The sequence below is a fragment of the Equus caballus genome, chromosome 30 (genome assembly GCF_041296265.1).
Source record: "Equus caballus isolate H_3958 breed thoroughbred chromosome 30, TB-T2T, whole genome shotgun sequence".
NCBI lineage: Eukaryota > Metazoa > Chordata > Mammalia > Perissodactyla > Equidae > Equus > Equus caballus.
The window spans coordinates 19,287,904-19,305,467 of NC_091713.1; the positions used below are offsets into that span (position 1 = coordinate 19,287,904).

The following is a 17,564-nucleotide window of genomic DNA, read 5'->3' on the forward strand; positions in this document are numbered from 1 at the left end:
CTACTTTACTTCCCTGCATAGTGATGCTATGAATATCAATAACGTCGTGTGTGTTACACCTCACGGGCTTTTAAACTGCATTTTGAGGCGTGTCAATATTTTTAAACATTGTTAGAGTTCCGTGGCTTATGACAAAGGGTTGGTCACCGTAAATGTAGTTAGCACAGCAGCGTCTGCTAGCCAGCGATTGCGGAAGCGAGGATTCTATCCTCCCTCAGAGACTGGGAGCCCAGCTCCATCCTTTTGGATGATTCCATTTCAAAGGAACGGCTCTCAGGTCCTTGAGAAAGCCATTTCTGACTTGTAGGAGACACATACATATCTCAAAGGGACAAAGGAAAGATTCACAGTCGTAAGTCGTTTTTAGTAAAAATTCTAAGAAATGGAGGTCAGTGGCCTAGCCTCAGACGTTGGCGGGAACCACGGACTCTCACGGCAGCTGCGAGCTTTCCCAGGCAGGCATATTAACGGGAGGGGGAGGGGAGGTGGGCTCGGTCTTGGGACTGGCCTGCTGCTGCAAGAAGCCACGTGAGAGGGCGCTCAGGGCGCAGCAGTCTCCGCGGAGTGGATTATGGGCTGAAAGGTCTGCAGCTCTCAGAGCGATCTGTCAGCAAAAGTAGTTCCCAAACATGATCAAATGTTCCATTCTGCAAGCCGCAATCCACCGTCACTGTTCGCTATGCTCCAATCAAGCACCCAAGTGGGCAGTAGGCGAAGAGCAGGGGGCAGCAGAGGGAGCGGGGTGGAGTGGGGTGGGTGACGGGCCACGTGGCATGGGTGACTGTCGCGCCGCAGGGAACCGGGAACACGGAGAAGCAAAGCGAAAGTGACCACCCCAGAGAAAGTGGGCGGGTGGCCCTTTAGCTTTTGGGCCCCGGCCGCTCTCTGCCTCACCTCCCCCATCACTGCCTAGTCTCTGCCCCCGCGTTTACGCCTAACCCGTGCGGCCACCGCGGCGAGGCCAGGGGGCCAGGGCCGGGGGCTGAGCCAGCTCAGGCTCCTCCCGCCCGCCCGAGCCGCGAGCGCCGCCGCGCCCCGCCCTGCCCGGGTCGCCTGTGCTCAGTCCCGCGCTCGCTCGGTCATGGGCGCCGCCGGCTCCTCGGCTCTGGCCCGCCTCGGCCTCCCCGCGCCGCCCCGGTCCCGCTGGCTGGGGGTGGCCGCGCTGGGACTGGCCGCCGTGGCGCTGGGGGCCGTGGCCTGGCGCCGCGCGAGGCCCCGGCGGCGCGGGCGGCTGCAGCAGGTGGGCACCGTGGCGCAGCTCTGGATCTACCCGGTCAAGTCCTGCAGGGGGGTGCCGGTGAGCGCGGCCGAGTGCACGGCCATGGGGCTGCGCAGCGGCCACCTGCGGGACAGGTACATCCGGGCTGGGAGAGCTGGGGGAGGTGGGGCCTGCCCCCGAGAAAATAGGTTTGCCACGTGGGTTTCTTGGGCTGCTTGTTGGACCCTCTGCCTTTGATTCTTTAGCCAAGAACGTCAAGTTCATGTCTGATTCCGATTTGGAAAAGTAGATAGAGGTAAACTCTTGTCCCTCTGTGGATGAGAGGTTCTTCCTATGAAAGGACAGGACCTGACTTGCTTATCTCCAAGGCTCCTGCAAGTTCTAAACTTTCTGGTTCTGTCTTAGCATATGGCCCCGGAGTGGGAAAATAAAATGCTATTGGCACTAGTGGGCATACGGGAGCCATGCTGAAACCAAGTCTTGTTGGAGGAGACTGGCTTTGGTCTTGCTGGGGCTTGTTTCCTGCAGGTCTCCAGTCCTGGCGAAGGTGCCTGGAAGACCCAGCAGGTGGGGAGACCTGAGCCACTCTAATGAGTAATGAGCAGAGTGAAGTCTTATGTTGGGGAGAGAGGGTGTCCGGGGAATTGCAAGTGTAATACTTGCTGTTAAGAGAATAATGTGTCCCCTACCCCAGAGGCAGAGTGGTCCTCAGTGAAGAACTATGTGGGTCCCTCCCCACACAGGGCCTGGCACATAGAAATTTCATTCCCTTCCCTTGGAAAAGAAAAGGTTCTCTGTCATTTAAGTCACCCCAAAGGTGAGGTCACACACACATACTCCTTGACACAGAATTATGCAGCTGGATATTGAGAAGGTTTTCTTAACAGTGAAGGATGCTGGAAAGAGTGATTAAGGAAGAATGGAATCTCCTTCTTTGCTTCCTTAGGATTAAGATGCCTTCCTGTCTGCTTGGGATGGTTTGGCTGTGGTCCTGTGGCTAGTGGGGAGGGGGGTTTCCAAGTAGTTCGTTCAAGGAACCTGCTAGCAGAGGCTGCTGCCCTGAGTTCCCTCTGGGACGCATGTCTTCACTCTTCTCTGAAGACTGCTGTCCTCTTAAAGAAATGCGAGCTTCCAAGGCATTGGAAGACTTCAACTTGCTTTAGAGAAGTGTTGGGTATGCAGACTGTGTAACTCATGGGGGATTTTCCATCCCCCTCCACCCCAGATTTCTCATTCTAGAGCTTTTTAAAACTGTAATTTCCTGAGATTCCCATCCCAGATCTGCAGAATGGAAATCACCAAGAGTGAAGCCAACTGGTGTAAAGTGTTTAAATGTCCCCACATGGGGCCGGTCCCGTGGCCGAGTGGTTAAGTTCACGTGCTCCGCTTTGGAGGCCCGGGGTTTCGCCGGTTCGAATCCTGGGCCCGGACATGGCACCACTCATCAGGCCATGCTGAGGCGGTGTCCCACATGCTACAACTAGAAGGACCCACAATTGAAAATATACAACTCTGTACTGGGGGGCTTTGGGGAGAAAAAGGAAAAGTAAAATGTAAAATAAATGTCTCCCCATGTGATTCTGATGCTATAATTAAAGGGTTTTATCTGGACCATTAGAGGAGCATGTTTACAGTTTATTCAAATATGAAGGATTAGAAAAGCTTTCTGGGGGCCGGCCCCATGGCCAAGTGGTTAAGTTCACCAGCTCCGCTGCAGGTGGCCCAGTGTTTCGTTGGTTCGAATCCTGGGCTTGGACGTGGCACCGCTCATTGAGCCACGCTGAGGTGGTGTCCCACATGCCACGACTAGAAGGACCCGCAACTTAAAATATACAACTGTGTACCAGGGGGCTTTGGGGAGAAAAAAAGGAAAAAAATAAAATCTTAAAAAAAAAGAAGAAAAGCTTTCTGATTGCTGGGAAGACTTCGGGCGCAGTGGTCCTGGACGCCCTCCGAAAACTGAGAGAGGCAAATTCTGATGATGCACGTCCAGAGCAATGGCCTTGTGCTCCTTTCTTCCCCGCCTGAAGGATTGGGGTGGTCTCACAGTGAGATTTCCAATTCTTATCAGTATTTCATCTGATCATCTGAATGACTGTTGCTTTCCCACTTCTCATTGTCACTCCTTTGCTGTGACTGTTGCTTCCATGGAAAGAAAATATTCGTCCTTTGCTTTTCTGCTTCCGTGGGCATCCTAAAATAAAAGGAGCTGTTAACTTTACCTTGTTTTGAAGAATACATGCTTGGGATGGGGTGGAGGGAAGGCATGGAACAAACATTTCTTCAGTGCTTCGTATGCAGCAGACACTGAGCTAAATCCTGGGATGCAGAGGATCTTATTTAAGCCTCGTTAACAGTCTTGTGGGCTGGATATTATCTCCACTTTGAAAATAAGGAAACAGTATCAGAAAGGATGTGTCACACCCAAGATCACAAAACCATTGGATGCTGGCGAGATTTGAGCTCAGATCTCTGTGAGTGTGACACTCGCGCTCTTTCTGTGAAACCAGTGTGTGATTTGGAAGGGCAGGATTGCACCGAGAACTTGGGCAAAGTCCTTTAACCTCTTGGCACATCAGTCTTTTTCATTTGTGAAAGAAAGAGGTTGACCTTGCTGATCTCTAAGACCCTATCTAATCTAGATTGTATTTATTAAAGGATGATTGAAACTGAAAGAAAGCTGGAAAGAGCCCTGCTGAAGGACGCTATTGTTCTCTCAACCTGAAACTTCAATTACAAAACTACAGATAGTCTGAATGTAGGAAAGAACTCCTTTATTTAAATTCTATTTGAACCTGTGTCTTTGGGTCTGTTCTAAGAGGCTGGGATCTTCCTCTATTCGTGCTCTGTGCCTCAAATCTTTAGAGCTGTTTTCTTCAAAGTTCTTAACATATTTTTGAAATCCTTGGCTTGAGCACCCTGAGCTGTGAGCATGTTTAAAGTCCGCCCAGCGGAACGCTGGCATTGGCATTGGCTGTCTGCATTGGCGTGGCTGCCCTCCTTGACCTTGTAAATATCCGTTCCTCTTAGCAGCCCTATATGACCCGACCATATAAATGTGTGCAGACGCCTTCTGAAGCCAGCCCCGTATGCCTTCTGCACAGACTGTTGTCTCTTGGAGAAATGGAGTCCCTAAGTTGACTGTCCTGAGTGTCATTACTTCCCGGATTCCTCCTGCCTTTACCCTCCCCCTTTCTGTAGTGGGGTCCCTGCTTTGCCCCTTTTTGGGCTCAGTCATTCCTTTTTCCCCAGGCCAGTTTGTAAGTTTAGAAATGAGATTTTCCAGCCATCTTGGGCTGGTGCTTCCCACCGCTGCTGGTCGCTCAGAGCGCTGTTGTCTTTCCGACAATCTGAGCGCTGGGTTCCTGCATGATGCCCACACCACACACTCCTGTTTTATGTGTAAAATGAAGGTGCTGGCTTTTAGTTTTGCAGACTCGGTTGGAATAACTTGATCATGAAGAAATCTGTACTCCAGACTTGTTTGTTCTTTCTTTCCGATCTGGCGGAACAGAGCTCATTATTCATTTGCTGGGCATTGTTTGTGTGTAAGAGGTGAAAAATGTGATTACCCAGGTTGATGGGGTAATGAGGGTGGTTGGGCCATGTTGCAGAGAGCAGTATTGGCTCTTCTTGTTTCTGTCCTGTCCCGGTGTAAGAATGCTTGCAAGTCGCCACTGGCATCTTCAGGTGGAGGAGTTGGCACAAAACCTCTGGCTGTTGCTTCTAGCTGTTACAGTCCTGGGGTTAACTCCCACGTGATTATGCAACAGACTGGCGCTAAGGGCAGGGGTTGAGAGCCAGAGCGAAGGGCTAAAGTTGAGGGATGGATGTGAGAGCAGACCCAGGGCAGGGTGGGCTGACTGTCAGAAGCAATGTGCAAGCAGGGCGGGACTCCTGTTTGGACGTGTGTCTGGGTGTGCGCAGATCTCAGAGGAAGTCTTGTCTCAGGACGGGCTGTGCTGGGAGTTCAGGGTGCAAGCTTGCGGGGGTTAACCAGAACAGGGTCTTCCAGAACTCTGCACCTCGGAATGAGGCTGGAAATAGGGAACAGGGCCTAGCCCCGAGGGAACAGGGCTGTAACAAAGTAGGTAGGATTTCCCTGGGTTCCAGAACCCACCCTCACCCCTCAGGTGAGGGGTCAGAGAACTCTGGGAACCAAAGACACCTAGAAGGGAAAAGATGAAGTCTTCAGAGGGGTGGGGGCCTGGTACTGCCCAGCATCACAAGCTCCAGGGAGGAAGTAGCCAGGACAATTTCTAAAATGTCCTTACATGTCACCACCACCCCTGCTATATGCCCTCACACCTACATGCATGCCAGTGAGCGCACAGATGCCAGCCATTGTCTGCTGGCTTGGTTGCACGAAAGGGATGGTTCATCCAGCACCTGGATAAGGATAGGTTGCCTAACTGGGAGGTTCCAAAAGTAGGACTAACCTCAGGGTCAGGACAGGGCAGACACTGAGCTCCCTGCACTCTGATATTAGATGTCCTCATCAGGTCACTTCAGATATTCCCATTTGGCTCCAGTCATATTTTGAAATGTCTCCCTCGGAGGAGCTGCCCCTCATTCTGGAAGGGGCTGTCCTTTTTTATCCTGGTCACATGTGCAAAGCCCCAGTTTTCACTTGCCGCTCACTCGCCAGTGCTCTCAGCATTCTCCACTCACTGCACTTGTCTGCCGGTTCTGTTTTCATGAACTAGTGATGTCGAAACTTATTTTCCCTAAAGCTGCTACTCTTCCTTTTTTTTTTTTTTCCCAGTCAAATCGTTCGGGTGCTGTAACTTAAAATGTATGCTCTGCTGTGTGTAAAAGCATAACCAGCTAGTCAGATCAGCCTCCCTTCCCATTCTCCACTCACCCCATTCTCCCTCTGAGACCCCGAGTGTGAGCACTGAGCCTGGATCAGTGGGCTCTCCAGGAGGTAGTGGCGTTCTTATCTAAGACACAATTTGCTTGACTCTCTGTTCTCTGAGTTAGAATGTGTGCTTGAAAGGCTGGTTAGGGTTTCCTGGTGAGGATCCACATGCCACAGCAAGTTAAACCAAGTAGAGGCTGGTTTAGGTCCTCTTGGAGTGACAAATATTAGAAGATCTTTGTCTAGGCTTTCAGTTCCCTTAAAGCAGTATTTTTGGTCAACGTCGTCTTGTTCCACGGCAAAAAGACCTGGAAGGCATTTCGCTTCCACCAGGGGCTTAGAGATGTATTAACAGGCCCCGGGGAGGTTTCTGACCAAAGCAGAATCCCAAAGGAGGCAACATAGTTACCTAAACTGTAAGGGAAGCTCCCTCAACTGGCCTCATTTTCTGGAATTTCAGAGTTGGCAATTTTCATCTGCTGGCCAGACGCTCTCTCCCACAACTCTTTCTTGCCAGACAAGCTCCTTTTGGGGACCCCAACGTTTAGACCCAAAGAATCTGGCCAGCTTGGGATAATTGTCCAGAAAAAATTGTTGGGTCTCGAGTCGAGGCAGGGGGAGGATTTTGATGAAATAGTTCCTGAGACAGTGGAAGAGGATTCTCTTAGCATGCCCCTGTTTGTTTCTTGGCAGGTTTTGGTTGGTGATTAAGGAAGATGGACACATGGTCACTGCCCGGCAGGAGCCCCGCCTCATGCTGGTCTCCATCACCTATGAGGACGATCGCCTGATCCTCAGGGCTCCGGACATGGACCAGCTGGTTTTGCCGAGCAAGCAACCTTCCTCAAACACTCTCCATGACTGCAGGTGCTCTGCCTGGGGGCCTCCAGGGACCTGCGCCAGACCTGATTTTCCTTTGGGCTCCTCCCTGCACTCTGTCTAACTGCAGTTTGTACATAGGTGATGAGATTGGTGAAGGAAGTGTTCAAGAGAAGTCTAGTCTGGGTTGGGCTGGAGCTGGTGGTCAGGTGAGTGGGTGAAGCAGAATATTGCTTTAAGGAGGCTGAGGGTTTGTTTTAATCAGATATGGTAAGACATGCAGACACAGAAGTGACTGTCATGAAGAAATACTTTTTTATATTCACAAATCTCTAGAAACCGAGGCCCATGCCATGCAGGGCCATGTCGGGAAGTACCAGGGTTGGTTAGGAGGCAGAGGGAGCGGAGAAAAACATGAACAAGAGCCTTTATTGTGGTTTCTGCAGGAAGGACTGGGTGAAGAAGGATGAGCAGGCTTAGGATTGGCTGGTTTGAATAATTTCAGTGAGCTCTGGATTTAGGGGCTGTCCCTGGTTGTCTGGTACTTGGCCTTGGGTGATTAGGGCTGGTGAATAGTGGTCCAGAGTGGAAGAGCCCAACACAGGAGGTGGTTGGGGGTGGGGCCTCTGGATTGGTTGCCAGCATATGAAAGGCTCATCACAGGTGAGCGATTTCTCTCTAGAAATCGACTAGTCCTGGGAAAGGCACTTCCTTCAGCATCAGCAAAGCCCCAAGACGTCAAAGCATTAAAAACTAATAAGAAGAAAAAAGCATGATTAATACAAATATAGAGGGGGTACAAAGGGCCAATCTTTAGGGTTTGTCTCCTTTAGTTCAAGTCGGATGGGCTTCTATTCCGATTGCCAGCCCTCCAGCCAGGCAGACAGGGGAGTTGGTGGAGACGTCACCAGCTGTGTCTCAGGATCGGGTGATAAAGATGCTGGAGCTCTTCAAGGTGACTCTGCAGCCTCTCAGGTCTGGGATTGAGGCTGAGGCATCTCTGGCAGGAGTCAGAAGTAAGAAATTTCCACCTCTGGGCAGAGATGCGCCTCAGGCCTGGACTTCATTTCAGTCTGTGGGACCCCTGCAGGGCTGTCAGGTTCCAGGGCTCACCGGGGTCTTATCCTATGCTATCAGGAAGTCCTAGAGGCAGAGACATTTGTCATGAGTGCTCTGGATCCCTTTGTAAACCCCTGAGCATTTTCAGCATGTGGAAATTGGGGTTGTCCAAAGGTCCGAAGGCTCAGAGAGCCACAGATTGCTCCCGTGCCCTGATCATATGCTTTTACAGGCAAAGTGTCCGAGCTGAAATCCATCACTCAAGGTTCCGAAATTTCAAAAGCTCAAAGCAATAATTCACTGAATACAGTATTTCAGTTACTTATCTCAGCAAGCGTATGAGGTGGATGCTGTTAATTCCGCGTTACAAATGAGGAAACCAAGACTGAGATCACTGGAACAGCAGGCAGAGCTAGAATTTGAACCCAGCTGCCTCCTTGGCCTTTGCTCTTAATGCCTGCACACGGGGAGGGGAAAAGCTTTTCCACACATCACAGGTTTTGAGCAAAGAAATTCACTGAAAAGAAAAACTGTAGGTCTTGATTAGAGGACATTCACAGCTTGTGGGTAAATGCTTAGCTGACATGTGATGAGTGACAGATATGGATGTGGCCTGGTAGACTCACTTTGCCATTGACACTAATCAAGGTTTTCCCCCAAGGTTCTTTGCCTTCCTAAACAGGCAGACTCTGGGGGGATACAAACCCTCCTGGACGGAGAGAGGAGGATCATGTAGGGGCTTGATCCAGGCCTGACAAAGGCTCCAAGTGCAGCTCGTTCTTGTATAATTCTGTTCTACACATCAGTTGTGTTTCTGGCTGAGGGGGGAATGGAGAATCTTGGGAGTTTGGAGTGACTCCCAGCCACTGGGAGCTGTGTGTTTGGATTGACACAGAGAGGGAGAGAACATAATCAGCATTCTACCCTCTCCAGCTGGTTAGACGTGCTGTAACTAGTGTGGCCTGTATTTATAAGCTATTTTTAAGGGATTGGTTGCCATGGGAACTGCTAAAAAATTGAAGAAATGATACAAAGTAGATGGTAAGTGACAAACAGTGATTATCATAGCCAGCTCACCAGAACCTAAAATAAAATAAAATAAACCAACAACCTCAAGTTGGAAAAAAAGTAAAGGAAATCCCTTAACACAGCCATATGGACAAGGATGCAATGTCACAGAGCTTATTTTAATTTTTTGACTTTTATTGTTAGTTTCTTGAATCAGCCGTCCCTGTTTGCCCTGTGTGGGGTTAAATTGTTTGAGACCAATTATAGACCCGAATGTCTTCTTAATTTTCTGAAAGATTTATGAGTAATTATGGTCTAAAAAGTCCAAGTTTATGTTTTAAAGTGAGAGAAAGTAAGAAATGACTTTAAACTCAGACAGTCCAACAGAAATTTTATTTCTTTATAACTGAAATAATAGTTCCTTTGGAAAAAGAAGAAATTTCTCTAGCTGGGTTTCATTCAGTTACAAACTATATTGACTATTGATAGTATTATATACTTAAATACTTGATACGTCACAAAAGAATACACATAAAGTATATGTAAGGTATAAAACAGTGTAATGAAACAAACACCTGTGTACAATTTAAGAAATACAACATGAGCAAGAAATATTTCAGATACCTTCCTGATATTCCACCCCTCAGAGGTAACCAGTATCCTGAATTTCTTTTTTTTCCCTCATTCTTCTGCTACTGTAAATAGTATTTCTGAATATGTATGTGCTCCTAAATAATACACGGTTAAATTTTGCTTAGTTTTAAAGCTTATCAAAATGTTACTGTGTTGTATGTGTTCTTCTGCAAGTTCCTGTTTTACTCAACGTTGTGTTTCTAAGATTCATCCATTTGCTTCTTGTAGCTGGTAGCTGTAATTCATTTTTTTTCACTGCTGGGTAGTTTCCACCGTATAAATGTGCTCCAGTTTACTTATTGGTTCTTTTGTCCATGCTCATATAAATGTTTGCAGTCTTTTTCCTAATATGAACGATGTTCTCTGAACATTCTTGGACATGTCTTTAATTCTTTAAGAAATTAATTTAGGAGTCGAATTGCTGAATCATTGGGTATGTTCACATTAGTTTTTGTAAGAAAATGTCACATTGTTTCCTAAAACTAGTGTAGCAATTTGCACTTCATCGGAGAAAGGGTCCATTGTCTCGTGTCCTTATCAGCTGGGTTGTTTGTTACTAGTCCTCATTATCTAGATTTTCTTACACTTTAAATTCTGTAAATATCTTTAAAATGAGTCACATGGTATCTCTTTGTAGTTTTAATTTGTATTTCTCAGATTTCTAATGAGGTTGAATATTTTTTTTCTTTATGATCATTGGTACCTTATGTTTTCTGGTCTCTGAAATTAATTTTCGTATTTTATGCCCAAGTTTTCCCTTATTGACAGGTAGTTATTCTTTCATCGACTCTATACAAATCTTTGGTCAATTATGAGATGCAAATATCCTGCTTTGTCGCTCATTTATTTTTTCTTGTGGTCTCTTCTGATAAATAGACAGTCTTAATTTTATTATATTCAAATTAATTGCTTTTTGGATTAGCACTTTCTTTGTGAATTAAAAAATATACTCCACTCCAAGTTATAAAGATATTCTCCAACTATTTGTTTTTTATGCCTTACATTTATTCTTTTTTTTTTTTAAAGATTGGCACCTGAGCGAACAACTGTTGCCAATCTTCTTTTTTTTTTCTTCTCCCCAAAGTCCCCCAGTACATAGTTGTATATTCTAGTTGTGAGTGCCTCTGGTTGTGCTGTGTGGGACTCCATCTCAGCATGGCCTGATGAGTGGTGCCATGTCCGGACGTTCCCGGGATCCGAACTGGCAAAACCCCGGGCCGCCGAAGTGGAGTGTGCTCACTTAACCACTGGGCCATGGGGCCAGCCCCATCCTACTATTTTTTTAAGCTATTGAAACTTGTTTTTTTCATTTATGTCTTCATTGCCTCTAGAGTTTATTTTTGTATGTGGTTTGAGGTTGCAATCCAATATGATTTTTTTATGTAGTTATCAGTTGTTCAGCACTTTATTGAATAATCCGTATGTTTCCCACTGACCTATAATGCCACCTCCACTGTTTATTAAGATCCTTAAGAGATGTCAACCTTTTTCTGAGCTCTCACTCAGTTGCACTGGTTTATTTATCAATTCCTGATCCTATACTACACCACCTTAATTATTTTAACTTTGTACTTGATATCTAGTAAGAAAAGCATCCTCGTTATTTTATTCGTCTTTGAAAGTGTTTTGACTATTCTTGGACTTCATTCTTCCATAAATTTTAGAATCAGCTTGTCAATCCATGTAAAATCCTTTTGGGATTTTGATTGGAATTGCGTTGAACTTGTGGCTCAATTTAGAGAAAATTGAAATGGTTTTATATATATATAAAACATTTGGAAGAGTGCCTGGTTCATAGCAGGCACTTAAATAACTGTTAGCTCTTAAATTGCTAGTATCATCTGTATTGTATAGAGCTTCCCTCTCCATGAATGTGTTATCTTCCCCTATTTATTTATGTTGTATTTTACTTCTTTAATAAAGTTTTATAATTTTCTTTATAATGGAAATGTACGTCTTTTGTTAGATTTAGTCCTAGATATTGTTTTTTTCCTACTTTAAATGGCAGTTAAAAAAATTTTTTTTCTTTATAAGATTGGTAGTTTTTATCTTTTGATTATTAGTAGAACTTTCCAGTAAAATTGTCTGGATTTTCTTTATAAAAATCCATTCAAGTTTTTATGTCTTCTTCAGTATTTTTTAGCAGGTTATTTGCTTTAGGAATTAGTAGATTACTAACTGATGAAGTTCTATTGTATTCACACAAGGAGGGTCAGTTCTTTTCTATGGAATGTTGATGATGGAACATTTTGTGTCAAAGTGTGGAAGAGGGGCCAGCCCCGTGCCTGAGTGGTTAAGTTTGTGCACTCCGCTTCGGTGGCCCAGGCTTTTGGTCGCCCAGGGTTTTGCCGGTTCGCATTCAGGGTGTGAACATGACACCGCTCATCAAGCCATGCTGAGGCATCGTCTCACATGCCACAACTAGAAGGACCCACAGCTAAAATATACAACTCTGTACTGGAGGGATTTGGGGAGTAAAAGCAGGAAAAAAAAAAAAAAAAGATTGGCAACAGTTGTTAGCTCAGGTGCCAATCAAAAAAAAAATGTGGAAGAAAGTGGACTTTTTATAAAATTCTGAAAGAATCAAAGAAGGTGGGATGACAGAGGGGTGGATGTGGTCTGCTGCGAGGGCGGCAGGGAGTGAGGACGGTGAAGGGATAACTATCAGGAGTGGGGATGGGCACTGGCTAATGACGTTCCCCCATCCCACTGAGTGCTCCCTGCTTTTCAGAGCACCAACACGAGCTCACCTGAGTGGGTGGAAGCTGAGGGTAGAGGTGTGTGCACTTAGCTGTGAGTGCTGTTGTGCAGGGGTTGAGGGAAGTGCTCAACCCGGGGGCAGATGCTTGAGAACCTGCTGAACAGCGGGATCAGATCTGTTTGAAGGAGTAGACCGGTTGGTTGAGGAAAGTTTTAGGGGAAAGGCTGAAGGTGGTGAGAAAGAGGACCATGAGAAGGCTTGGAGACCAAGCCAAGAATTAATCAGAGCCCAAACAGTGGCTCCAGGAAGGAGATTTGGAGAGAAGGAAGAGGTCCAAGAAATGTTAGAAGAACAGCATTGAGATTTGACAGTAGATAGGATAGGCGTGTCTAACAGACATTGAAGACCACTGTGTTACCTAATGGAATCTGTGTCCACCACGTGGAGTAGGTACTATGTTATTACCTCCAATTTATGACTGGAGACAGAAGGTCAGAGGAGTTAAATGATTTGCTAAAGGCTGGAGACTGGCAGAGGGCCAGTTTGAACCAGATCTGCCAGACTCCAGGCTCACGGTGCAGCTACCACCCTGCAGTCCTTCTCCCCTTCCGAAACTATCCTAAATCCTTGCTGCTCAAAGTGTGGTCCATGGACCAGCAGCATAGGCTTCCTGAAGCCTGTTAGGAATGCAGAATCTCAGGCCTACGGAACTAGAATCTCCATTTTAGCAAGATCCAGGCGAGTCACAAGCATTTTAGAGTTTGACAAGCTCTTCCCTGGAGCACATTCTGCTTCCTCCCACTCCGCTTCTCTCCAGCTTTGGCCAAAGACCACTTACTGGCCGTCTGGGATAGTCAGGTGCCAACAGTGCCGTGTTCTGTCTTGATGCCATCTCTCAATATGTCGATGCAAGAAAGTAACCGTGGTTCTCTCTTGGGACCCTTCCAGGCTATTTGGTCTTGACATCAAGGGCAGAGACTGTGGCGATGAGGCAGCGCAGTGGTTCACCAACTTCTTGAAAACAGAAGCTTTCAGGCTGGTTCAGTTTGAAAAGAACATGAAGGGAAGATCATCAAGGGACATTTTCCCTCCTTTTGTACAGAATTACCAGGTGAGTTTACAGAGAGCTGCCTTCGCTTCTATCAGTCACAGCTCTCTTTCTGGCTTCCTTCTTGGCCCACAGAGGGCCGCTCTAGGGACCCAGTTAGGAAAGTGTAGTGATGGCCCCGGTGAGTGGTACTGAGGGCGTGACCTGGGCAGCTATTGGGGATGGAGAGGGAAGAGGATATGAGAGTCTAGTGGGCTCTCCAGGACGCGTGGAGGATAGACTATGAGACATACATTGGGTCCCCCTTATCCATGGGGAACACATTCCAAGACCCCAAGTGGATGTCTGAAATCGTGGATAGTACTGAACCCAATATGTATCTGTTTTTCCTGTATTAAGCACTTATCAGCACTGTGGCTGTAACTTTTGCAGTTTGAGGTGCAACAGCAAAACTAGCATGAGTTTCTTTTTCCTTCTTCACAATTTCACAGACAGAAGATTCATTCCGACTGTACGTCTTAGCAACCTCAGCATACGATTTTTTTTTTCTTTCCTTATTAAGTCAAGAACTTTCACCTTTTCCCTTAAAGGAAGCACTTTCTGGCTTCTCTTTGGCATATCTGAATTGCTAGCATCACTCCTCTTGTGCTTTGGGGCCGTAAATAAGTAAAATAAAGGGTTATCTGAGCACAAGCAAAGCGATACTGTGACAGTCAGTCTGATAACTTAGACGGCTACTAAGTGACTAATGGACCAGATACAGCATGGATCTGCTGGACAAAGGGATGACTTACATCCTGGGCGGGACAGAGGGGGACAGCTCGAGATTTCATCACGCTGCTCAGAACGGTGCACAATTTAAAACTTATGTATCATTTCTGGCATTTTCCATTTAATATTTTTGGACTGCGGTTGACCAGAGGTAATCGAAACCACAGAAAGCGAAACCTTGGATCAGGAGGAACTACTGTTGTGGAGAGGGAGAAGCCAGGGGTGACTCCCAGGGGAAAGCGGGTCAGGGAGGTGAAAGAGAGAGGTTGGTTTGGGACTAAATCCAGGTTTCCTAAAATGACAGAAGCAGGCTTTCTCCAAGCGCTCCCTCCACAGTCAGTGTGGTCTGGGTATTTCAGGCCCTGAGAACGCACCTTCTCGTGATAAGAATGGCCCTCCTTGCCAGGCCAAAGACCAAAGCCGCTGGGTCTGCAGGGAGGTAGGGTTTAAAACGCAAGCACCTCAGGGAGTCCTTGCCGCACTCCCTATACAAGCTCCTGGAATGCAGGGTTTCATCTGCTTTGTCCTATTTCCCACCTAGAACAGTGCCTGATACACAGCTGGCGCTTAATAAACGCACGTTGGGAGAATAGACGCCGCTGAAAGAAATCATTACGAGAGTATAGCTGATCAGCAGCAGACCTGCGCTGTGTGGTGATGACGTAGGAAAGGTCACTGCTGGGAGCTGGAGCAAGGAACACAGAGGACGCGGCCTGGAGGGTGATGTCAGCCGTGAGCCCTGGCTGCTGCCTTCAGTCTGTGGACTGGGAGCCCTCTTGAGGCCCAGCAGGCAGGAACCATGTCCCACTGCTGACTCAGCCATTTCCAAGCCCGCCCTGTCGCCTCTCCTTCCTGAGCACCACTCTTCCCTTCTGCACTCAGGGGCTTTGCTTCGGGACTGTGCTCAGCTTTGCCATTGGGCTGAGGAATTTCACAGGGCGGTGAAGCCTGATCCTGCTGTGTTTTTGGCACAGGTGGCCTACCCGGACGCCAGCCCCCTCCTGGTCCTCTCGGAAGCCTCCCTGGCAGATCTGAATACCAGGCTGGAGAAGAAAGTGAAGATGGACAATTTCAGGCCAAATATCGTGGTGACGGGCTGTGATGCTTTTGAGGAGGTAGGTGGCTCACCGTGTTTGTGTGTTGTGCTCAGATGTGCTGTTCGAGACACTAACGGAACTGTCTCCTTTAGCCGGCACCAGCTCAGACCCTCCAGGTTGGCAGTGGGGGAGACTGTCCTTCCCCAAGGGTCACCTTAACCCTGTGGAGTTGTTTAGTTGCTGCACCATCACCTCGCTGGCCTCAGGGGGGCGCTGCTCACCCTTTAATGCTGGGACCCAAAGCAAGCAATCGAACCCCCAACTGTAGTGAGTCTGGAACTGGGCCGGAACGTGTAATCATAGTTCAGAGATCACTAAAGGGAAATGAAGATGAAACAGCCATCTCTCCCTTTTCTGTACCACCCAGGAATGCTCACAGATTTGAGACTCCTGGAAGCCCCAGACCCTAAAATGGAGACCAAGCAGGGATACAGGAGATGCGCCTGTGAACGGGGCCCTGGAGACATTCTATGCTGTGGCCTGAGTTCTCTCCCAGAGCACCCACAGGCTCTCCTATGTGGCTGACTCCAGAAATTTCCACCCTCTGCAGACAGAGTCCTTTGTAGCTCTGAAGGGACAGCCACATCCGAACCAGTTGTAACCTGAGATCTGTGCATGGAATACGTATAGCTGGTGTTGCTTTATAATAAGAAACATCAGCAATCATATGAAACCTGAGGGTGGGCTAAATTTTATGAGCACTGGAAGTAACAACAACAAATTGCGTTTATTGGGTGTCAGCTGGATGCCAGGCACTGAGCTGATGAATCACTTCATACAAGTTATTTTATTTGATCCTTAAGACAATCCTGTGAAGTCTGTATTATTTTCTTCTTTTTATAAGGAAACTGAAGCCTGGGGTGTTACGCAACTTGTTAGGTGTGTAAGTGGTGGCTCTCGCATTAGAACCCAAGACTCGTAACTCCACCGTCTGAGGTGTTAAGGTGCTGGTTCAGATTTAGAGATCTCAAGTCATACGTCTGAGAGGAGAGGCTCTTGAACACCTTCTCAATTCTTTGCTCCCCTGGGTGCCCACATGTCCTTTTGTGTGAGTAAAATGTGCCCCTTTTTGCTGGTAAACATTGTCCTTTAGGATAAGCCTTTGCACAGAGCCCAGTATAAATCCTTGCACATGTAGGTACCTCATATTATTTAATAGTTAAAAAAATAGCAGTGTATACAGAAGTTGTCTACTTGTTGATGTTATCCTGTCATTTCTTATTTATTTTCTTTAATTCCTCTTTCCATTTGTTAACAATGTTTTTTTTGTTTTTTTGTTTTTTTCTTAAAGATTGGCACCTGGGCTAACAACTGTTGCCAATCTTTTTTTTTTTAAGGATTGGCACCTGGGCTAACAACTGATGCGAATCTTTTTTCTTTCTTTTTTTCTGCTTTATCTCCCCAAACCCCCCCCCCGTACACAGTTGTATATCTTAGTTGCAGGTCCTTCTAGTTGTGGGATGTGGGACGCCGCCTCAACGTAGCCTGATGAGCGGTGCCATGTCCGCGCCCAGGATCCGAACCCTGGGCCACCGCAGCAGAGCGTGTGAACTTAACCACTCAGCCACGGAGCCAGCCCCAACAATGTTTTTTTTATAATTGATCATCTATTATGGGCCAGGCACTGTGTCCAAGAGCCATGGACACAGAGATGAAAAGAGACGGACCCTGCCCTTCCAAGTTTCTGATATGAGAGGAATGGTCATGAGACAGTGACAGCCCAGCATGAAAAGTCCTTTAATGGACATGCTTAGCAGGTGCCATGGATGCTTTGAAGTAGAAGTGCCTAAATCTGCCTGGAGATGGGAGGTGCTGTGGGGGGTCGGGGGGACCAGATCACGCTACCCAGAAGCCACTCTGTTTCTGTGTGTAGGGGTGTGTGTGCAGTGTGTGCTGGCGAGGGTGAATAAGGGTCATTCTGGGTAAAGGAGGCAGCCGTTTGGAAGGCCCAGAAGCATGAGAGGCCCTGACATGAAGGGGTGCGCAGGAGTATTTCAAAATCACAGGGGCACTGGGGGAGAAGTGGCAGGAAGAGGCTGGACCCCGAGCTGGCTGGAGGCCACCATGCCAAGGAGTTTGGATTTCGTGTTGTGGATATTGCAGAGCTGGTAATGATTTTGAACAAGGAAATAATTATGATTTGCATTCATCCAACAAATATTACTGAAAGAAAGCAATGAAAACAGAATTAGATGCAGGGCTTCAAAGGGCCTCAGGCTCAAGTCTTGTTAGCTTCCCAGTAAACCCACCTATTTCTTCCCTGCTCCACTTTCCCGTACTTTCTAGTAGAGTGCACCTAAGTCTGAAGTCACTGGATGCTTGTTAAACACCGAATTAGTGCTCGGTAT

At 47.2% G+C, this 17,564-nt stretch overlaps 1 protein-coding gene across 1 annotated transcript in view; it reads left to right on the top strand.

Annotated features, from left to right (window-relative positions):
* The first annotated feature begins 923 nt into the window (after nt 1–923).
* Nucleotides 924–17,564, top strand: part of MTARC2 (mitochondrial amidoxime reducing component 2) — a 35,650-nt gene continuing 19,009 nt past the window's right edge. Inside the window, exons 1-4 of the mRNA XM_023632788.2 lie at nt 924–1,353; nt 6,774–6,947; nt 13,249–13,411; nt 15,094–15,234. Coding sequence (XP_023488556.1) covers nt 1,082–1,353; nt 6,774–6,947; nt 13,249–13,411; nt 15,094–15,234 — 750 coding nt within the window. The 5' untranslated portion in view covers nt 924–1,081. The remainder of the gene's footprint in view (nt 1,354–6,773; nt 6,948–13,248; nt 13,412–15,093; nt 15,235–17,564) is intronic.